Below are 23,577 nucleotides of genomic sequence, written 5' to 3'. Positions count from 1 at the left end.
CATGGATTTTGGAAGATGGGGATTGCTGTGGATTACTTTAAACTGAATAGTTGAGCTGAAAAGGTTACTTTTATCTTCTCACCATGACTGACTGTGGGACTGGTTAAGTCATTGTTCCCAAATGCTAGTTCCATGTTGCAATCTGTTTTCATTTCACCATAGTGAAATGAGAAAATAAAGAACACTACAGTGAGGGATTTTTACATTTTATTGGGTTTTTTTGGAGAGTTTGTTTTGTTTTGTTTTGGTTTGCTATAGGGTGCATGCGCTTGCCAGAAAGAGAGAGAGAGACAGAGAGACGGAAAGCGAGAAATCACCCCACGGGGGGATGGCCAAACTGCAATCCATTCTCCTCTTGGGGACCTTGTGCACTCATGCACACATGCCCGACGTGAGTTTAAGCCACTGGGTCCAGGACTCGAACCGCAGTTGACTACATGGGAGTCTAGTGACATAGCCACTATGCCAACTGCTGGTCCCAAGTTTTGTTTTTTTAAAAAAGATATGTTTATTACAGTTTGAAGAATGGATTATTATTTAAGTGGAAGGATGCATTTTTTAATGTATGATAAGAATATCTTATTTGTGGTATTGGTAGGTGAGGGGTTTTGTTTTGTTTTGTTTTGTTTTGTTTTTGCTGTAGGATGTTTGTGCTCACTGGTGCAGGGGGATGGCTATACCACAGTTCATTCTCTTCCATTCTCCTCTTGAAATTTTGGACATATTTGCACATGTGCCCAGCGTGATTCTCAAGCTTCTGGGACTTGAACTGCCAGTTGACCTTGTGGGATGCAACCACCTTAACCACCGTGTCACCCTGTGGCGCACGCTTTTGTTTTTTAGTGTCTTTTGCCAGAATGAAAAATGTAATCCTATGTCAGTTATTACCTTTCCTTTTTCTTTTTACTTGTGTTTGTTTTCTTTTTAGAAGTTTTACTGACTCCTGAATCCTAAGACTCTTGAATCACTGGCATAGCTACCCTTAAGAAAGGAGGAGGTTTCCTAAACAAGTTGGTTGCTGGTAGGGAACAGACACTTACAGCTCCAAGGCCCACAATGCTAAGAATCCCATGTGAGCTCTGCGACCTTCCCCATAGGGTTACCCCCTAGTGTACAAGCATTCCTTGTACAGTGTGCTAGGCCAGCCCTGTGGACCATACAAGGCCCTGGCTGTTGTCTTTGGGGCAGCCAGGAAGAGGGAATGGAAGCCCTGGCCTCCCACCTGGCTGTGAGAACAGAGGGCAGGAGCTCTCCCAGGCGCAAACTAAGTGGAGTCACTGCCCTGGGCCTGTGGGTGAAGGAAGAATGTCTGAGAAGCAGCTCAGACCGAGCAGGCAAAAGTCGCTCTCCCTCCACTGCAGTCTCCATCAGCTTTTAGGGTGGCTAGAGACTTGGTTCCTGTGAAGACGTGGCTCCTCGGTGAAGCGGCCAGTTCTGTTCACAGTGCTCGTACCGCTGAAGCCAGAAACGCCGAAAGGTGGATGGCAGGGACACTGGCTTCTTGCGCTAATACGTGACACAGAGTGTTTTCTTTATAAGAACCGTTAACTGTGTGACAGATTATCCGGGAAAGAATATTTGTGATAACCCTAATAGACTGAGGGAAGGAGTGAAGGTGTAACGTAGAGGATGAGGAGGAATGAGAAGAGTAACGTAAGAAGTCCCTATCAAGGCTGGGTAGATAATGAGAGTTGTGTGGACTTGGCAGTTGTGGGGGCTGGTGGTATTGATAAGCGCCAAAATGAAAAGCACCTCTGGGGAAAAGGCACCCCCCTCTCTCTCTCTCTCTCTCTCTCTCTCTTTTTTTTTTTTAAATTTTTGCCATAGGGCACATGCACTTGCCAGAGAAAGATGCAGAGAGACAGAGACAGACGAAGAGTGAGAAATCACTCCCCACTACCACCAGTGGGGATGGCCACACTGCAGTTCCTTCTCTTCCATTCTTCTCTCGGGATTTTGGGCATGTGTGCACATGTACCCAGCATGATCTTCAAGCTGCCAGATCCAGAACTTGAACTGTGGTCAGCCATGTGGGAGTCCAGTGCCTTAACTACCATACCACCTGCTGACCCCAAAGGCATCACTTTTATGAACTTATTTTTAATGGAGATTGGTCCAAAGTGGTATCCTTCCCCTTTTTTGGTAAGTTCATCTCTTCTGTGAGAGAGGAAGGGAAGTGGAGAGACAGGCACACCCTAAAAGGTCATCGTCCTGTGATTCCCCCACCCCCCCAATCTCAGCCAGCCTGGATCAGCTGGCACGCATGTACGTGCCCAGTGTGCACTGGGGACCTCTGGCCATGATCCCAGGACCTTTCTCTATGGCCTCAGCCTCACGGAGCATTGGGCCACTGCCATGTCCCCTCCCAACTGATTTGTAAAGTGCAGTCATTGTTATAGGTTTAGTATGGCCCGTCTCTCGGCACTCACAGCTCATTAGCTGGGATTCTTTGACACTGCAGCTAGTCTGGCACACAGTAGGCCAGGGAGATCGTCTAATGCACTTCAAATGTCAGAAAAAATCGTCAGTCACAGGATCATTTATACTTGGTTTTAAAAAAATTATCTAGAGGGACCAGCAGATGGTGTAATGGCTATGTCATTATGACTCCCATGTAGTCAACTGAGGTTCGAGTCCCAGGCCCAGTGGGTTAAACTCATGCCAGACATGTGTGTGTGTGTGTGCCCAAGATCCTGGGAGGAGGGTGAAGGAGAAGGGTTTGCGTGGCCATCCCCCCTGGGGGTGGTTTCTCACTTTCTGTCTTTCTGGTGAGCGCACGCCCTACAGCAAAAAATCTGTCTCAAAAAAAAAAAAATCAATCTAGGGGTACCAGTACTTCAGAATCCTTAGAAAAGTGGGGGTAGCATATAGGGAAGGAAGGAAGGAGGGGCCCTGCAGTGAGGAATAAGCTGACCTGTCTGTGTTACCTTAGCTCTGACCAGTCGGAGGTGAGGGAGAGCAAGGTGGGAGAAGGGTACCGGTGTGAGAGGAACGCATGCTGAGTCCACTCCCCTTAATCTCTGTAGTTTAAGCTCTAGTCAGGACTCAAATAAAAGTCTGCAGGTAACTGATTAGCCAGGATGTTAGTGCTGTTCGCTGCTAGGAGAGGGTATATTTGTTTAAAGGCTCTTGGTTTGGGAATCTTCTTCCTTTCCAAAGCTTAGTTCTGTTGAGTTCTCAGGGCAAAGTACATGGTATTTTTATTTTTCCTTTTTCTGTGTAGTTGCTTTGTCTTTTACATACATGTAGACTGCTCTCTTTCTATGCAACCAGGTTCAGTTACTGTGTGTGTCAACTTCTCAAAATGGATAATGTGTTACTATTTTATTTATTTATTTTTTAAGGGTTTTTACCTTAGAGTGTGTGTGCTTGCCAGAGAGAGACAGAGACAGAGAGAGGGAAAATAAGAAATACCCACCCAGGGAGAATGTCTGTGCCTCATCCCTTTTCCTTCATTTTCTTCTTGGGATTTTGGGTATGCATGCACATGCGCCTACATGATTTTTAAGCTGCCAGGTTTGGGACTCGAATCATGATTAGTCATGTGGGAGTCCAACACCTTAACCGCCGTGCCACCTGTTAGCCCCAGTGTGTTAATATTTTATAAACTGTAAAGCAGTCTGTATGTGTTATCATTGCTAACTTCCTTCTCTCTTTGTCCCCTAACTGGCTAAATTCTTATGAAAAGGTGTCCTCCTTTATGGTTCTTGGCTTTGCTTCAGAAATCACTAACATTTGCTTAGAAGGAGAGAAAGAAAGTAGCCATTACTGCAAATTTTATTACTACCATGGAAAGTTCCTTTGAAATACGGGAAATACCTGGATGTGAAGGCTGGGATTAGGCTTGTCCCTGGAGTTAGTACAGGAAGAAATGGTGCAAACCGAAAAAGGGCTGGAGTGAGTCCAATATCACATTTTACTTTATTTATTTTTGAGAGTTTTTTTGCTACAGGGCACATGCACTCACCAGAAAGACAGAGAGACAGAAAGTGAGAAATCACTCCCCAGGGGGGATGGCCATGCTGCAATCCCTTCTCCTCCATACTCCTCTCAGGATCTTAGGTATGCACACACATGCGCCCAGCATAAGTTTAAGCTACCAGGTCTGGAACTCGAACCACGGTCAACTACATGGAAGTCCAGCAACATAGCCATTATACCAACTGCTGGTCCCAATACCACATTTTAACTAAAGCTGAGTTTTTAGCTTTGACTCCAAACATTATTATTATTATTTTTAATATCTTGATAAAGAACTAAGGCCCATTCTGTCTGTTTATTGTAATGTAAAACCATGTCAGGGCACATATGTCCACCAAAATATCCTAGAATTAAGTCTGAAGACATGCTTTACTTGAGCCGGTGAAGTTATACTTAGCCTAAGAAAATTAATTTTTTGTCTTGTTTTAAAAAGTGGGTTCATTCTAATGGGTCATATGAAAACTCATGGCATACTTTTCTGGTTTTCTATGCAAAAATGCATCATGACTTTTCTGACAACCCAATATTTGAAGGTGTTTTACCTGGATCTTTTATTTCACTTTTCTTTTAAAGTGCTATTTGCTGATAAATATTATAGATGAAGTAGTAGAAATCACCCTCATGTATAAGGCTTATGCATTAATTGTCACTAAGGTCATATCTGCATGTTACTCACAGTTCTTCAGGGCTTCTGAAAACAGCTAACGGGGCCAGCAGGTGGCATGGTGGTTAAGGCACTGGACTCTCACATGGCCAACCGTGGTTCAAGTCCTGGACCTGGTGGCTTGTTCTCTCACTTTCCCTCTCTGTCTCTCTGATTGATCAAATTGGAAAAAAATAATAATAATAATTAATTAATTCTTTTAAAAAAAAAAAAAAAGAGCGTGTGCTTGACAGAGACAGTGAGAGGGAAAGTGAAAAATCACCTCCAGGGCATGGACATGCCACAGTCCCCTCTCTTCCATTCTCCTCCTGTGACTCTGGGCACACAGGTACATGTGCCTAGCAGATTCTGTAAGTCACCAGGTCTGGGACTTGAACTGTGGTCAGCCATGTGGGAGTCCAGTGCCCTTAACCACCATACCACCTGCTGGCCCCTAGAACATTCTTCTTAATAACAATTCTCAGTACTCTATACATGGCATTGCCAGCTTTATTTTCACTCCCAATGATCAAGTGATTGAAAATCCAGAATTATATATGTACATACTTATTTTAGGAAATAGATAGATGTAGAAGGAAGTATTTTTTTATTTTCAGTCAGAAAGGAAGAGAGAGAAAGCAAAAGAGAATAAGAACTATGGCTCTCTCTTTTTTAAAGTTGTTTAATGTTAGCCATGTTAAGGAGAAACGTGAATTTGTAAGATTGGGTATTGAAGAATTTCTTAAGTGAAAGCAAAAAAATAGAACCATTCTGTGCAATGTTTGAAAATCTGCTTGGTTCAGAAATAGTCCTTAGGACATAGGAAACTAATATTTAGAAAATAAAGGAACTCCTAGCATTCAATGACCTCCTTTATTCGTCTACACTGATGCAGTACTACAGTTCTAGGTTCTGATAGAATCACTGACTCTTGGAATAGTCAATTTCATTTTTGGATTAGTATATATTCTAGCCGCAGTAGACAGTGTTCCGAGATCTCTCACAGGACAGTCTTTAACTCAGCTTTGTATTCAAGTTCATGCTGGAAATGGCAATTAAAGGGATATTCTGATGGCGTGATGTAATAAAGCAGATTTTAAATAATTAAAAAAACACTTTTAAAAGTGTTAGAGGTTTGTACTTTTCTAACTCTTCACCATGGACCTCACTTACTTGAATAAGGCAGGCATTGCTTGAAATACGTCGGGAGCTCCCCTTTAGGATAAGATTGGGTTGTTGGAAAAGTCATGATGCATTTTGCCTAGAAAAATAGTCATACCTTTTCTGACAACCCAGTATATCCTACCACACTCGATGGTCAAGTAGAATGAACAGGAAGAAAAAAGTTGCCAAGTGCCTTGTATGTGATAGGAAGTGTTCAGTAAATGAGTTTTAGTTTTTGTTGTGCAAAAGAAAAATTATTCTTGGGCTGACACTGTGGCCTAGTGGTTAAAGAAACTGAATCCCACCTGGCCGACTCCTGAAAAAAAAAAAAAAAAAAAAAAAAAAAACATTTTGGGCAAAAAAAGAAAAACCACTTTGGGCACATGTGCATGTGTGCCCAAATCCCAGCAGGATGGAGAAATCGAGGAGGTGGGATTGCAGCATGACCACACCCCCTTGAAGTGCGCTTTCTTCCCCCCTCTCTCTCTGGTGAGCACATGCACCCTCTGGCAATAATAAAAAAGAGAGAAATCATTGTCATCGTTCTTTTAACATGCTTTTTACCCAAATAAAAGTAAGTATGATACATACTTATACATATTATGATATAAATATTATTCTCTGGGCTTGACGCCAGGTTGAAGACGTTTCCCATAATCGCCTGCAGCTGTCTATCCGTTCAGCGCGTAGTTCTGAACATAGGCTGTGTGACTGGTGCTGCTTTAGCTCCTCCGGGAAAGTGCAGTCAGTAGGCCAGAGTCCTGCTTGGTGCTTTGTGTAGCTCTGCACAAGTTGCCTGTGAGGAACAGGTTTGTGAGAGTGACCCTGTTGGGATGGAGCTTTTTGGGTGGTGCCTGAGGAAAGGGTGCTCAGAGGAGGTGGCATTTGTTCTGTAGCCTGAATGGTGAGACACAGGCCTGCCTACTTGTTGTCTTTAAAAGGACTTGGTGAGTTGGTTATGTGACAAGCTCTGAAGGCCTTCAGAAACATCAAGGAGTAATTCTTTGGGATGTGAATACTTGGAAGGAGTTCATTCGCATACACAAAGTCTGGTTTTAGGGGTGGCCTTTTAGCCTCATTTTAAATCATACCTGCTAATTTACTGTAGTAAGTTGTCCCAGACTAATTTAAACATGGTTCAAAAGATCGATTAAGGTATGTTTTAGTCCTCTCTTAAGAATCCATTTCTCGGGGCCAGCAGGTGGTGTGGTGGTTAAGGGCACTGGACTCCCACATGGCTGACCACAGTTCAAGTCCCAGACTTGGCAACTTGCTTTCTCACTTTCTCTCTCTCTCTCCCTCCCCCTCTCTGCTCAAACTGAAATAAATAAACAAATGTATAAATAAAGACAGATAAAATAATTCTTAAAAAACAACAACAAAAAAAGAATCCATTTGTCTTAAGAATAGTTTGCGCATTTCACCCTGCCTGGGATGTTGGGCTATTAAACCAACAAGATTTGATCCACTCCCACAAGAATGTTTGTGTACATGGTCCCCTCCTCCTTTAAAGGCCTCCATGACCTTCCACAACACACCCTGTCATTTCCCTGTCACCCCTCTCCCCCGTGCGGTTCACTTTCTATTCTGGACACCTTGCCCTCCTTGCTATTCTCTAGGCCCTAATGAATTCCTGCAGTACTTCCATTGCAACCTCCCTCCTTTTTATTCTATTAAAAATCAATAATTAATTAATTAATTTAGATTTTTGCCATAGTGGGCAAGTGCTTGCCAGAGAAGACAGAGAGAGAGAAAGTCAGAATCACCCCCCCCACACACACACACAAAGGGAAATGTCCCCAGTGCAGTCCCTTCTCTATCTTCCCCTAGGAATTTCGGGCATGTATGCACATGGGCTTGCCATAACTTTCAAGTCACTTGGTCCAAGATTTGAACCGTGGTTGGCAGTGTGGAAGTCCAGCTCCTTATCCACCATGCCACCAGCTGGCCCCAAGGTGTCCTCCCTTCTATCACTGTTTTCCTTGGCTGTTCTCTTAACAGTACAGTCTTCCCTGACTATGCTCTGTAAAAGCACGTACTTTCTCTTTCATCCTTTTTCTCCCTTGGTGTGCTCTGTCCCGGCTGAGACACTGTGTAGTTTATCTCCCTGCTCTAGACTGGAAGAGCCGCAGGAGCAGGGTTTTTTGTCGTTGCTGTTGCTGTTTTGTTCTTTGTTTTCCCCTGTTCAGACTTCTAACCACAGGATCTAGGGCTTCACCTGGCACAGGCGCGTGCTCAGAATGAATGTGGAAGGACACGTTTTAAACTTAGTACCAGCTCTAGGCTAGTTACAATTAATTTGTAGACACAATTTTGTTGTTGTTGTTGTTGTTAGTTTATTATTTTTAGAGAGATTTTTGCTTTAGGGTGTGTGTACTCACCAGAGAGAAAGAGAAAGTGAGACAGAAAGTGAGAAATCACCCCTGGGGGAGGGGTGGCCATGCTGCAATCCCTTCTCTTGGGATTTTGGGCACGCATGCAAACACGCCTGGTGTGTTTTAAGCTTCTGGGTCCAGGACTTGAACCGTGGTCAACTCCATGGGAGTCCAGTGATGTAACCATTGTGCCACCTGCTGGTCCCAGTAGACATGATTTGAAGTAATGATGTTTCTAGATTTTGGTTCTAGTTAGAATTGTGTCACTTTCACACTGGTATCCTATTTGTCATACTTAGTAATTTAATCTTTCTGATCTAACTTCAGATTTTCCTTCATTTATACTCTTGTGATTGTCCTCATTTCCATGTTTGACTTCAAATAATCTTCACTTTCTCTGTGGCATTTAAATAATCTTAAATGCTTCTGGTGACAGTTTTCACCTTGTCAGCCAGTCAGCTCATTTGTTACAGTAAGTCAAGAGGTCTCCCCTCTGTTTTGTAAGCTCCTGTTCTTCTGTAGACAGTCTCTCTGTAAATTTGGTTTCTGTCTTCTAATAGTGGCTGCCCTTTGGGGAGTCCCCCCTAATGTATTACGGCTGCCTAAGATCAAGATCTGCTTTTTCTTTTTTTCCCTGTATTGTACGTGGAGCCCTCTTCATAATTTGTCATCATAATCTCCTGTCATCTCTTAAAGGCATCTGTGCTCCTCGTTTCTGTCGGATGTGAGAAAGGAACCAAAGCTTAGATTTAACAGCTGAGGAATAATGGGTCTACTTTGGAGATCAGCCTTTCTCCTGTTCTGAACTTCATTGCCCTTTCTGTTCCCAAATCCATTTCCAGTTTGTGAGATTGTATAACAAGTTTATGTCAGTCATCTTGTGGACTGAATTGAGATGCTGCTGAAGACTGGCAGTGAACGCTTTGGGCTACCTCAGTACTAAAGTGGGAAAGAAATAAAGGCTTGTCTTTATGTATCTTCCCATGGCAACGGTTGGACTGACTCACCGAAGCACACCTGCCAGGACCTGTATGTGGCTCCTAAACCTTTGATACGACAGCTGCTAGAAGAACGCATTTGTACAAAGGGTTTTGAGGGTTGTTTGTACCTTTAAGTAAAGAGTTTAACCAACCTACTAATGTAAAATGTGGTTAACCCTGCGTGGCTGTTCAAAGAGTTCATTTTACCTGAGCAATTTGGCTTCTTTTGAACAGTGTCAGAGTAGGCTGCATGGTGCTGTGTGTTTGAAATAACTGCCTTGCCTTAGAGTTTGGAGATGGATCTGACTAGTTAAAGGTTTAAAGTTAATCTGTTTTCACAAAGGAAAAGTATTCATTTTATTCCAGCAGGATAGTTCATCTGTCCATCCATCTGTCCTTCCTTTCTTCCTTCCTTCCTTTCTTTTTTAAGAGAGATTTTTGCTTTAGGGCCTGTACATTCACCAGGGAGACGGAAAGAAATCACCCCCCAGGTGGATGGCCATGCCACAATCCCTTGTCCTCTATTCTCCTCTTGAGATTTTGGGCATGCACGCACACGTGCTAGGCATGAGTTTCAAGCTACTGAGTCTGGGACTCAAACTGTGATGGACTTCATGGAGTTCAGTGACGTAACCATTACACCATCTGCAGGTGCCAAGAATAGGTATTTCTTTTTTTAAAAAGAAAAAAGCTTATGGGTGTGTGTGCTCGCTGGAAAGAGACAGAGGGAGGTGAAAGAGAAAGTGAGAAAGCATCCTTCCCTTGACACACCCCCAACTCTGGGCACCTCTACTCCCTCTTCCCCTCTGGGGCATGGTCATGTTGCAATCTGGGCAATTTCTCAAGCCACGGAGTCAGGACTTGAACTGTACAGTTTGCCATGTGGGATCCAGCTGCCTTAACCATCACACCACAGGCTGGCCTTATTATTTCATTTTAAACTGAATTCCTACTGTGGATGGTTCTGGAACTTCGATTCCTGTCCCTGCTCTTCAGGTGCTGACTAGGGTTTGTGCATGTGGGATTATTTCATCATTGTCCACATTAATTCTCGGACAGGGAAATTTTCAGCATTTTCATGGTTACCTGTTATTCCCTAAGAGCAAATGGAGATTCAAGTCTGGACTTTCTCTAATTTTCCAGCTGACTTTAGGAGACTATATGCATGGAATTTAGGTGTTTCACTGAATAAGTGAAAAAGTGACATGATTTCTAATCCTCTGCTTCTAACAGGAAGCATGGGTGGATTAATTACATGGGTGATATAATTAAGGCAAATCAGTTTTATCCAAAACAAACCCAGTGACTTGGAAACAAAGAGGGCTATTTACTGTAGTTTTTGTTGGTGTGGTTAATATCGAGTGCACTTTGCCAGGTTTTTTTCTAGTTGTATTATAGCTTACATTTCGTCCACAGAGATGTCTTTTATCTTTTGCTGGGTGTACCCCAGCCAAGCCACCATTTGTAATAAACCTGCCGAGTGACTTTCTCAAACACCGTCATGATTGCTAACTGCCAGGTTGTGTGTCTGAAGGCTGTATTTGCTGGCCTTGTTAAAATTCGAATTGAACTTTTATTGATAAATATTGAGCTAGATCTTCCTTTACTGAGCAAGTTCTATATTTATAAGTAGCTAAGTGTTTTGCTTTATTTGGAATCTTATCACAGGATGTTTTTAGTACGTTTGTTGGTAAGAGCTGTTCCTTGGCACAGTTAACCACATTGCAGTAGGCTGCCATTTACAAAAGAACCAAGTTTGTTTGCCTTTTGTTTTGTTTTGTTTGGTAAGCCAGAGAGCCAGAGGAGGGAGGGAGGGAGAGAGAGAGAGAGCGTGAGCGAGCGAGCGAGCGAGCAAGCAAGCAAGCAAGCAAACACTCCCCAGTGGGATGTGGTCATGTCGTTGTTATTTATCCATCCCATCAGGATTTGGGGCAAGCAGGCATGCACACATGGCTGGTGTTTTTCAAGCCGAGAACTGACACTCAAACCACCCTGTGGGATCCAGCTTTCTGAACAGAACACTTTCCATCTATGCTATGGGCGGCCCAGAACCCAGTTTTATCATGTATTTTCATTATAAATATATTGATTTTACCAAGCTTCCCCAAAATGAATGGAACTGCTTCCTTCAGTGGCAGGTGGTGGTTTTGCAGGAAAAATGATTAGTCAGATTATTGAGAGGTATCTTTTAGAAATACTGAAGGATTAAAAAAAAATTTTTTTTTTGTAGGTTGTTGCTATAAAGTGTGCTCGTGGAGAGGAGAGAGGCAGAGAGATATAGAGAGAGGGAAAGTGAGAAACCATTTCCTGGGGGGGGGGGAATGGCCATACCGTAGTCCCTTCTCCTCCATACTCTCCTTGGGATCTTGGGCACATATGCACACATACCTGGCATGACTGGGACTGGGACTCAAACCGCAGACAGCCATGTGGGAATCCAGCCACCTTAACCACCATGCCACCTGCTGGACCCCATTACTGAAGGATTTTAACTCGTGATATAATTTGGGTTTTGGAGCATCAGTAGTACTCAAGCAAGTATTGTTTTTCAGTTTCGCTTGTCATATTTTCTCAAATAGTTGTCTTCATTAAATTTGGAGGCCATGGGAGAGAGCAGTTACTGATTCAACTCCTTCAGTATCTGGGTATCTTCATGGAAAGTGAAGGGGGGTGTGTGTTAAACTGAGAAAACATGTACAGATTAGGAAATGTTTACTTTTAATACTTGGGTTTGTCGTAAGCCAGATGCCTACAGATAATTACGAATACAAGGTTGAGGAAGTAAATGCTTTTTTTCACCAGAAAGAGTGCAGGAAAATGAAGCATACTGGACAACCACATGATGTGTGGTATTGCCCTCCCCGTTGACTAGCGATCAAACCAGCCGCAGGAAGTCACTTTTCGCATGTGAGAAATAGAGCTCACCATTATTCATGTCTTTTGGGCCAGAATGTAAACTCTTTACACTGTTTGATGACAGTTGTCTTGATAGCCTCATAAATCTTACTATGTGTTTATTTAGTTATTTTTTTCCAATCTTGCCAGGAGGCATATTTGGGGTGGGGGAGGAGGAGGGAGGGAAGGATCATGCTTCAATCCCTTCTCTTCCAACCCTCCTTCCTCTCGGGATTTTGCGCACATGCACCCCGCATATCTCTTGAGCCACCGTAGTATCTGGAATTTGAAATGGTGCAGTAGGACCAAATAGGACCCAGTCACCTTAACCTCCAGGCTCCAGGCTGGCTCCTAATTCTTAGAATAGCACTTTTCTATGTGGCTAGCACTGTTCTAAGTGCTTTCTAAATATTCCATCATTCAACGTAACTCCTTTCATGGTCTATAATTTATTTTAGCTCAGTAAGATACTGTGGAAAAAAATCACTTGGAGTGTATTACGTATATATTTTTTCCTTATTCTTTTTTCTCCTTCTTTTTCATTTTTCTTCCTTGGTTTGTTTTATTTGCATGCATCCTGCCCTCCCTGATTAGGGGTTGGGGACGTCAGTCTCAGTGCTGGCAGTAAGTCCCTGTCTTTTGGTGGTTCTGCTTTAATATTCAGAATATGTGAAAGATGACATTTTTAGATGGTAAGGGGCTTAGACTGAACTAGTTTTATGTGTTAAAAATAATTAAAAAAAAAATAGTTTCCAGGAAAGGAAAGCATTTGCTGAATAAAGAAAACACATACCCCTTTATCATTAGGGGATATTTGTGCCATTAGGCATATTCTCTATTCATACATGGAAAAAGTTATTAGAAATTATTTTAAATTCTGCATGGTGTATTCCCGCCCATTCCAGCATGCTCGAAGATGACCTGCAGCTCAGTGACAGCGAGGACAGTGACGGTGGACAGGTGAGTTTTCTGTAGCCCTTAACACCTGGAATCCTTGTAAATCCATCTGTCAGAGCTGAGCTGCTTATCCTAACCTGTTTTTTGTTCTTTTCCTGGTCTTTCTCCCCCTTACTGTGAATGGCTAGACCCCAGAGAAGCCTCCTTCCTCATCTGCACTTCCAAGGTATTGTGTGTGGATATCCCCCCATCTTACGTTTGCCCTTTTTTTTTTTTTCTTTTTTTTTCCTTTTTTTGCCAAATGAGAAAAATAAGCCTTATTTAGTACTTTCTTACTAAGCTGTGACTCCAGTTCACAGTTACAGGAAAGTACCCGTTTTCTGTTTGGGAAGCTTAAATCAGCCTTGGGGTGTTAACTCTATAAAAGCAACAGAGACCCCAAGCCCACCTGTATCCATCAGCCTGGCCGTTTGAAACTGTTCACGAGTTTAAAAATAAGCTCTAAAACAGTTTATCATCAGTATTGTATACTCAGTATTCGAAAAGTTAAACTGAAGAGTCTAGTGTTTTTATGAAGGTGACAGATTTGCTATGTGTTTAAAAAAAAGAGAGAGAAGCTGAATTCTACCTACAATAGAACTTGTTTTCCGCTGTGTCTGTTTTCTTACTTACAAATCGTTAAGTTGTTTCAGCTGCTTTCAAAAACGACCCACGATCCCTTTTAGTGTGGTGAAAAATGGCCTGTTTTCACTCTGTAAAAAAAAAGCTAGCCATGTGTTTTTTAGAAAATGTGATGCTTTTAAATTTTGGAAATAGGAGTTATCTGAACTACTCACATAAACTGGTACTGGATTTAAAGTTTTTAATATGCCAAATACCTGCCTTTCATGGACAAAGAGTTAAATTACGATTTCTTTTTTTATTGGTCAGAGGGTGCATGCGTTTGCCAGAGAGAGTAGGGTGTGCTCACGCTGCAATCCCTTTCCTGCAATTCCCTAGCCTGTCGGGGGTTTGGGCAGACATGTACCTGGTGCCCAGCATGTTTTTCAAGCTGCCCTTCTGGGATTTCTGCCTCAGTTCCCAGTGCATGGCGCTTAAGCACTTCACTATAGAGCCAGGTCAGTTATATTATTCCCTGCCTTGAGATGTGCTTATCCACATGAGACAATACCAGCCATCACAACTTCCTTATCCTACAGGCGATATAGTTAGTGTGGAGAAAGTCTGTGTCATTATACAAATTCTTACCGACTTACTGGGTTTGCTTATATATATCCCATTTTGTTTCAGTAATTTCTGCTGGGTTATGACAGCTAATAAAAATAGGATATAGTAAGCTAACAGGAGTGGAGGAACAGGTGGGGATTAGAGCCAGGAGTAAACTTTGGAAGTGTATCCCATTCTGAACATCACTGGCCACAAACTTTGCGTAGCATTATATGTGAGGAGATTATGTAGTGCTATCATGTGTTTTAAAATGACTTCAACCAGTGATTTTATTTATTATTAACTCTTATTCTAATATTATGCTACTGTGTGATATTTAATAAAATGTAATATTTTAGGTAGATTTGGGAGCTTTCCATTAGGACAATGTTTTAAGATTATATACGCTTTGAAATGTGTCTGGTAGTATGATCAGTATGTGTTTTCTTACTGACCTACAGTTATTGCCCTACTCTTAAACCTGGAGTAATTATGGGCCAGTAGGTGGTGTGGTGGTTAAGGTGCAGGATCCCATATGGACAGCTCCATGGTTCAAGTCCCAGATCTGGTGGCTTGAAAGCCACACCAGGCACATATACACAGTGCCCAAAAATCCTAAGAGGAGAGTGGAAGAGAAGGGATTGCAATGTGGCCGTGTACCCCTAGGGGATGATTTCTCACTTTCTCTCTCTCTCTCTGGCAGGCACATACACCCTATGGCCAAAAACAAAACAAAACAAAACAAACAAAAAAAAAAACCAACAACAACAGAAAAGCAAAACCAAAAACTTGGAGTAGTCATGGGCCAGCAGGTGGCATAGTGGTTAAGGCACTTAATCCCACATGGCTGAGTCTGTGATTCAAGTCCCAGACCTGGTGGCTTGAAAAACATACCTGGTACATATACATGCATGCCAAAAATCCTGAAAAGAGAATGGAGGAGAAGGGGATGCAGCATGATCATCCCCCGCTGGGGAGTGATCTCTCACTTTCTCTCTCTCTCTGTCTCTCTCTCTGGTGAGCACATGTGCCCTATGGCAAAAATCTAAAAAAAAAAAAAAAACAAAACAGAGAAACAGAAAACTTAAAGTAGTTAATCACTACTTTGGCTGATATTTAAGGATGGTACCTTAGCCATTCACAAAGAGTGACCCATTTTATACATTTTATAATTCTGCCCAGGAAGTGGGAATGATTGCTTTGAGCTGGCCTTCCAAAAGGAACACTGTTTATAATCAGTAGACTTCGGCTGCCATATAGCTAGTTTTCTTACAGAGAAGATGGGGAGATTTTGACTTGTTGGCTTTTGTTTTACAAATTAATTTCCTTGAGCTGTATATCACAGGGGTCAGGAAGCTTAGCGAGTTGGATGGTAAATATTGCAGGCTTTGCAGGCCATGTCACTCCCAGTGCAGTTACTCGAGTCTGCTGTCACTGCATTGAAGCAGGTGTAGACAGCGTGTGAAAGAGCGGATGTGCGTGTGCTCTACCCAGACTTGACGTGGAAGCGTGGGCTGGAATTCAGCTCAGGCCACTGTTTACCAGCCTTGACCCAAAGCCCCGAGCACCTCACTTAAACTTTGTGTAGCTAGAAGGATGTTTTTCAGGAATAAAATTCCACAAGCTAATCTTCTATGCAGTCATTTGGTGTACAGTTTTAAGGGCTTTATGCTTTTGTTCGTTTGTTTGAAACCTTCGTGGGCATCTACTGGATGATATAGTAGCTGAGTTGTTTTAGGTAATACGGGGGCCCTTCCTTTCGAGTAACAGAAAAATGGGCAGGAGGTTAAGAGGAGGGAGACCCACCTTGCATGGTGCCTTCTAATTTTATCCTCTGGTCGCTTTGCAGTGCTCCGCAGACGCTTCCAGAACCAGTGGCATTAGCACATTCCAGTAGTGCGGAGTCAGAGAGCACAAGTGACTCCGACAGCTCCTCCGACTCGGAGAGCGAGAGCACATCAAGTGACAGCGAGGAGAATGAGCCTCTGGAAACCCCGGCTCCTGAGGTACTGCGTCCCCCTCGTCCCCCTCCGGAAAGCCGCCCAGCTTAGCGGCATTCTGTCTTTGGGGGCTATGGTCTGTGAGCACAAGACCGAGTGGTTCCATCCCTCCGAGCGGCGCGCCCCTGCTCTGCAGCGTGCAGGGCCACGTGCTTCCGTTTGCTGATTTCCTCCTGACTACTTGGCAGCAAAGATCTGGGAAAGTGGTCTTCTCTCACCTCTTTAAAATATTAGTTTCTTCTCTGTCATTGCTAGGGTCTGAAAGAGCAACTAATTAAGAATGTTTGCACACCATCTTCCTTTCCCTTTTTTGCAGAAGATGGCTTATTTTTGGTAGGCTGCTGTTTTAATATTAATGAGAGTTCTTTCTGAAATTGCCGGAATGCATGAATTAGGGAAAGACCGCCTGATTTAGCAAAGGGCAGGAACGCGAACGAGAGAGAAGTCATCCGAGTTCTATTTTTGAATCACTAAAAGCCATGCGTTGAATGGATGGCAGAGGGGTGTCGCCAGGGCTCTGTTTCTTTCCCCCCTCCACCCCACATGGGACAGGGACAGCCATGTTTGCATGTCGCTCTTTCAGGAGAGGTTGGAAAGAGAAACCAAGCGCTGAGACTGCAGAGCCCAAACATTAAATTTATATGGAGGATTTAAACCATGTACTGGATTGTTGAGCACAAGAAATTGCTAGTAATAACTGACAAGGTTGCCAGATAGCCCTGCAAACAGGAATGTAGAAATTATACCGGGAAAGCCGTGAAAAGGGAAGGTGTGTTTACTTTCTTTTTTGTGAACAAGACCAGAGCCCATAGAGCAAAAAATATTCTGCACATTTAAGATGGTAGCGTCAGGAAATTTAGGCTCTTGGATTAAGAAGGCATTAGTGTTTTTGCGTTTGCCTCTGCTCCTTAGAAAGCAAGGCAGTTCCAATAAGATCGTTAACCAGATGCCCCTGCAGATCACATTGGGAGACTCCTAGGCCTTGTCAGGTCCGGGAGACTGAGAACATCACTGGGGAGCATTTTTTTTATTAGCTGTGAATCTTGTCTGGCACAGAAAAAGTGCTCAATGTTTTCTGGAGCACCTGGGTGTGCACGGGGCAGCGTTAACCGCACTTGAGTGTTTCTCAGATTTTAGAAACAACCGTGTGTTTCTCGGGCTCTTTGTAACCTCATAGGATAGTAACTGATATATTGAAATCTTCATGTCTCCCAGGGAAAGGGATGTTGACTGTGCTATGCTGACAAATAGTGCAATATTCACCGTGGAGGTTTGGAAAATCTTTGCATGAGGAAGATAAAGAAATAATAAAATGCAATTAAAATACAATGGAAATGGGACTGACTCATTTGGCTGGAAAATGAGAAGTTGAAAAAAATAGAATCTGATGTTTCTAGTAATTTCTTTGGCCTCAGACAGTTACTTCTTTGGCTTAAGATGGACACTTCCTGGATGTAAAATAGATGCCCCCATCCTGCTTTATTTTTAAATCGCTCTGCTAAAAAGGAGCCCACGTCCGTGGAGAGTAACGTGAATTCTGTAACTGGCTGTAGATATTAGTTTTAACTTTACCCATTTCTATTTTTAATGCTGAGAAATCTGCTTTTCTGGCTCCCTTTTAAGTTATTTCATTTGTTGAAGTGGTCCCAGTAATCTCGTGAGATCCGGAACATGATATGCATGCTGATGGGTAATAAACTTGGGTGTGATCTGTGGATTTCACCTCTGATGTTTACAATGTGAATCAAAATGTCAGTTTCAGCTTTTCAAACCCTGTGGGGCTGTTGCCTTTTCCTGCATGCATAAAGTTCAAAAACCTCGATTTTGGGACCAGCAGTTAATGTAATGGCTACATCGCTGGACTCCCATCCCACATAGTCTATTGTGGTTCGCGTCCCAGACCCGGTGGCTTAAAACTCACGCTGGGCGCGTGTGTGTGCCCAAGATCCTGAGAGGAGAAAGGACAAGAAATGATTGTGGCATGGCCATCCCCCCGGGGGAGGGTGATTTCTCGCTTTCTGTGTCTCTGTCTGTCTGACGAGCGCACGCGCCCTATAGCAAAAACCTCTCCAAAAGAAAAAAAAAACTTGATTTTATACTCAATTATTCAGAGCTTTTCCCTTTGTTCCTTGTCCCGGCCTTTGGTAGTAAACCACCTTGAGTTGATTTCTGCTGGCCTCTTGGGGCTTGTTCATAAATTATCTGATTGACCACCCCCCCCCATTAACCCTCCAAGGTCAGTAGCTTTCTTTTGCCTATAACGAAGTAGCAGGGGTGCTATCAGGTGGTGAGTGCATGCCCAAAATTCCAGTGGAGAAGAAGGGATTGCGGCATGGCCATCCCCTCCTGTGAGTTTTCTCACTTCCTCTCTCCCTGTCTCTCCAGCCAGCACATGTGCCCTATGGCAAAAACCTAAACAAATAGAAACAACAGGAATTCAAATGCCAAGCCATTTAAATCTGAAACATATTTTTTTCACTACAGCTTCTATTTTGTTTCCTCCCTGCCATGCCTGCATTTATTATAAATCTCTGTGTTAGTTGAGGGTAATGTAAATTTCATAACCAGCATAGATACTGTTTGTAACTTTCTCAGCCTTTATTTCTTCTAATATCTTTTTCATCTTAACATAAACCTTTTTTTGGTGGTCAGCAGGTGGCATGGTGGTTAAGGCACTGGACTCTCACCTGGCCAACCACAGTTTGAGTCCTGAACTCAGTAGCTTGAAACTCGATGCTGGGCACACATTGTGTAGGTCCCCAAAATGCCAAGGGGAGAGCGGGAGAGATGAGATTGCTGCAGGGCCATCCCACAGGGAGGAGGCGGAAGCGGGGTGGGGATTTCTCACTTTCTCTTTTACTGTCTCTCTCTGGTGAGTGCACACACCCTATGGCAAAAACCTTCAAAACAAAATAAAACAGTTTTTACTCATATTCCCCCAACTCAGAAGTTTTACTATGAAAGGGGTGGGAGATGAGGAAAGGCAGAGGGAGAAATGAACTCTAAACCCTGATCTCATCTGGCATATACCCACTTAAAATCTCTTTTTCTGTTTTTGGAGAGAGAGGTTTATTGCCTTAGGGTACATGCATTATCAGGGTGAGAGAGAGAGAGAGACGCCGAGAGAAAAAATGAGAAATCCCCCTCCCCCGAGTAGGATGGCCACACTGCGGTCCCTTTTCCTCCATTCTTCTTCCCGGATCTTGTATGTACACACACATGCCTGGTGTGAGTTTCAAGCTACCTGGTCTGGAACTTGAACTGCAGTTGGCCATCTGGGAGTCCAGTGACATAACCACTGTGCCATCTGCTGGCCCCTAAATCCTATTTATTTATTTAATAGCTATTTTTGCTAGAGGGCATGTGTGCCCAACAGAGAGACAGAAAATGTGAACTTACCCCCCAAGGGAATGGCCATGCCACAGTCCCTTCTCCATTCTCCTCTCCCGATTTTGGGCATGCATGTACACACACTCAGCGTGAGTTTTAAGCCGCGGAGTCCAGGACTTGAATTGTGGTTGACTGTGTGGGAGTCCAGTGACGTAATCATTATGCCATCTTCTGGTCCCCCCCTAAATCCTATTTTTAATCAACGCTTTATGCAAACATTTCTCCCATCTTAACATTTCAATAATATCTGACTTTAAAACAACTTTAGACATTTTGCAACTTTCTGTTGGCTACCTTGTTAAAAAGGATGGCCCCTACCCGTTTCATGTCTGGGCATACCAACTTAGCCTTACCCAAAATGTGGGCCACAGGCCTGCCTTCTGGACGTTTTTAAGACTACAGTGGAAGGAGATGGTTTATTTCTATAACCAGGACATTCCTTTAGGGACTCCAAAACGAATCTCAGTAGTGTCCTGTTTGGGGTCGAGGGGAGAGGGAGTGGATGTTATTTATACCTGAATGGCTTCCCTTTGGGTCACACAAGCATACTCTTTAAGGAGCATGTCAGTGATTAGGATACAGCTGTGTACAGAGCCGGGGGGTGAGATCTGTCCATACCCTGCCTGAGGACAGGTGTGACTCCTCAGTTCCTACCCACCATTGCCGGGCGATACACCTTCCTGCCTAGCCCATGGCTCACCACCAGTGTTACCACGCCCTCCAGCCTTTGCAGGACACCGGTTGGACAAGTGGGCATTGCCTGCTCATCTTTTCTCTGCCCTGAGCAATCATCTGCCGTGTTAGATTAGTGAGTACAGCTTTAGGTTACGTGTGACAGAATGCCTGGCACACGCAGTGGTGTCCTTCCCTCCCTCCCTGCCTGAAATGCAGATGAGAGCATGTGCGTGTACATGGAGCTGATATAGCTGGAAAGGAGACGTGTTGTCATATGCACAGTGTGGGGTAAGCAGGAAAAAGGGATTCTGTCCAAAGTAGGTTCCCATTGGGTTTCCTAAAGTTCCTCTTAGCTCTGTTCCGTTACCATCACACGAAGCCCAAACCGCTTACCTGATCAGCACATGGCTTAACCTTTTCCTGACCATAGAGACTTCGCATCAACATATTTTGTATAGGTTTGCATGTTTTTATAGAGTCGTTTAGTGTATTCCACTTGGGAAATTTGTCAGCAGTTTTCTTTTTCAAAATGCTCCACCTCCTGGGTTGATTTCTTATTCATAACTTTTTTTTTTTTTTTGGAGAGGTTTTCGCTATAGGGCACGTGTGCTTGCCAGACAGACAGAGAGAGACATAGAGACAGAAAGTGAGAAATCACCCCCCAGGGGAGATGGCCACGCCACAATCCCTTCTCCTCCATTCTCCTTTCGGGATCCTGGGCACGCACGCACACCCGCCCGGCGTGAGTTTTAAGCCACCTGGTCCGGGACACGAACCGCGGTCGACTACGTGGGAGTCCAGCGACATAGCCATTACGCTAACTGCTGGTTCCCAAGAATTCTTTCTTTTTTTTTTAAAGAGAGATTTTTGCTGTAGGATGTATGTGCTCGCCAGAGAGATAGAGACAGAAAGGCAGAAAATGAGAAATCGAGAAATCACCTCCCAGCAGGGCTGGCCCCACCATAATCCCTCCTCCTCCATTCTCCTCTCCAGATTTTGGGCTGACAGGCACACACGCACGTGTGAGTTCAGTGATGTAACCATTATGTCATCTGCTTGTCACAAATTATTTCATTTCTTTTTTTTTAAATTTATTTTGTTAGTTTGACTTTGACCAGAGAGAAAGAGAGAAAGAGAGAGGGAAAGTGAGATGGCAGGCTGTCAGGTCTGGAACTCGAACCATAGTCGGCTTCGGCTGTGTGGGAATCCAGTGCCCTAACCACCATGCCACCTGCTGGCCCCTTGTCTGTAAGATACTCAGCTAAACATTATGTGGGTTATCTTTTAGCTGACTTCCTGGTTGTGCATATAATTCTGTCATCTATGTCACCTGTCAGAATGACTGGAAAAAATCGGAAGGAAGCCAGTGACCTTTCCACATATACATTTTTATACGGTTTTTAGGTAAATAAAATGAAGAGAAGTCATTTTCAATTGGAAAATGTGTCAAAAAAATAGCGTGAAATCTTGGATAATCACCAAGACTTAGTTGATTAATTAGTTGCCGTCTATAAATCCACAATAAAAGGATTCTTTTTCTCCATTTTCCTCTATTATTCTCTAACAGAGTAGTTTTTAAGCCATAGTGTGTCAGTTCTGTGTAAATTATACTGTAATTACCGTTAGAACACAATATTTATATGACAAAGATTTCTCAGCAGCTGTTAATGGCCTGCTAGTATCTACTCAGCAGTGGTCCCAAATTACACAAAAAAATGGAAGACTGTCTTAAGAGTCGTTAGCGAATATGACTTCTAGTTTGAAGAGGATAAATGGAACCTAAATTCTTAGGACTGGAGTAACGACCTCCCCCAAGGACAGTCCTGTGTTATTGGGTGACTAACAAAAGCATAGTTTCTCACTCCTGCTCAGTTAACACTTTTCTGTCTTTTCTTATTTTTAGCCAGAGCCTCCAACGACGAACAAATGGCAGCTGGACAACTGGCTGACCAAAGTCAGCCAGCCAGCCGTGCCGCCAGACGGGCTCGGGAGCTCGGAGCCCCCGCGGCGGCGGCAGGAGAGTAAGGGCGGAGGTGACGGCGGTGGCAGCGGGAGCCAGGAGCACTCCGAACCCAAAGGTCTTCCCCCCAAAGGCTCCAGCAAAGCCCCCCGGGGCCCTGCCGAGGGCCCGCACCCCGGAAAGAGAAGCTGTCAAAAGTCTCCTGCAGAACAGGAGCCCCCACCCAGGCAAACCGTCGGAACCAAGCAGCCCAAGAAACCTGCCAAGGCACCTGGCCAGGCCGACTCTCGAGCCAGCCTGCAGGTGGAGAGCGAGCCTGGACTCCCCTATGGCTCCAAGGAGCAGACTTCCAAAGACAAGCCCAAGGTGAAGACGAAAGGAAGGCCCCGGGCTGGAGGGAGCAGAGAGCCCAAGCCAGTGGCTCCCGCCCCCACTGAAAAGAAGAAGCACAAGAGCCCCCTACCCGCCCCCGCCAAGGCGGTCCCAGGCCCAGAGCCCGCCAAGGACGATGTGGAGGCTAGGAGCCCTGAGCACGTTGCTCTCGTGCCCCTGACTCAGAGCCAGGGCCAGGCCCGTGGTGGTGGCAGTGGCGGTGGCAGGACTAGTGGCTGCCGGCAGGCCGTGGTGGTCCAGGAGGACACCCACAGGGACAAGCTCCCCGTGCCTTTGAGAGACACCAAGTTGCTCTCTCCGCTCAGGGACACTCCTCCCCCTCAGAGCTTGATGGTGAAGATAACCCTAGACCTTCTTTCTCGGATACCCCACCTCCCTGGGAAGGGAAGACGCCCGAAGAAGCCCGAGGATAAGCAGCTGCCTGCGGGGAGGAAGCACAGTTCTGAGAAGAGGAGCTCAGATAGCTCAAGCAAGTTGGCCAAAAAGAGAAAGGTGTGTGTGGGGACCAGGCCGGTGTTGCAGCAGCACCACCCGGCTCTTGGCCTGGATTCTCTGGCCTGCCTGCACCTAAGCCCAGCTCTGCCTTACCTTGGAATCTGCATCGGGTGGATGCTCCCTGCTCTGGGCGGGCGGGGACAGTGTCAGCTTCCTTACTAGCCTTGCTAGTTTGAAAAGAGGTGAGGCTGTCATTGGGAAGGAAAGCTTTTTTACATTCTTTTCTTCTTTTTTAAAAATTATTTTATTTAACTTATTTATTTTAATTTGACTAGAGAGGGACGGGAGTGGGGTGGGGAGTGAGAAAGGAAGCCGCCAGGTACAGGACTCGAAACATGGTTGGCCATGTGGGAGTCCAGCACCCCTTGCCACCTGCCAACCCCTTCTTTTTTAATTGCCAGAGGGAATGTGCAGGAGACTGAAAAAGGGGAAGAAAGCACCCCCCCTTTGGGATATGGTCGCACCCCAATCCCTTCTCCATTTTTGCATCCTGTTAGGATTTGTGCATGCAGACACACACACT

The 23,577-nt window shown here is 44.3% G+C and overlaps 1 protein-coding gene across 1 annotated transcript in view; it reads left to right on the top strand.

Moving 5' to 3' along the window:
* AFF1 (ALF transcription elongation factor 1) overlaps nt 1-23,577 on the top strand; it is a 236,826-nt gene that overhangs the window by 180,446 nt on the left and 32,803 nt on the right. The window contains 4 exon segments of the mRNA XM_027769864.1: nt 12,944-12,998; nt 13,124-13,161; nt 15,991-16,147; nt 22,110-23,051. Of these exon segments, the coding sequence (XP_027625665.1) occupies nt 12,944-12,998; nt 13,124-13,161; nt 15,991-16,147; nt 22,110-23,051 (1,192 nt within the window).

This window comes from Tupaia chinensis, unplaced genomic scaffold (genome assembly GCF_000334495.1).
Source record: "Tupaia chinensis unplaced genomic scaffold, TupChi_1.0 Scaffold000094_1, whole genome shotgun sequence".
NCBI lineage: Eukaryota > Metazoa > Chordata > Mammalia > Scandentia > Tupaiidae > Tupaia > Tupaia belangeri.
This window is presented reverse-complemented; position numbering and strand designations above follow the sequence as displayed.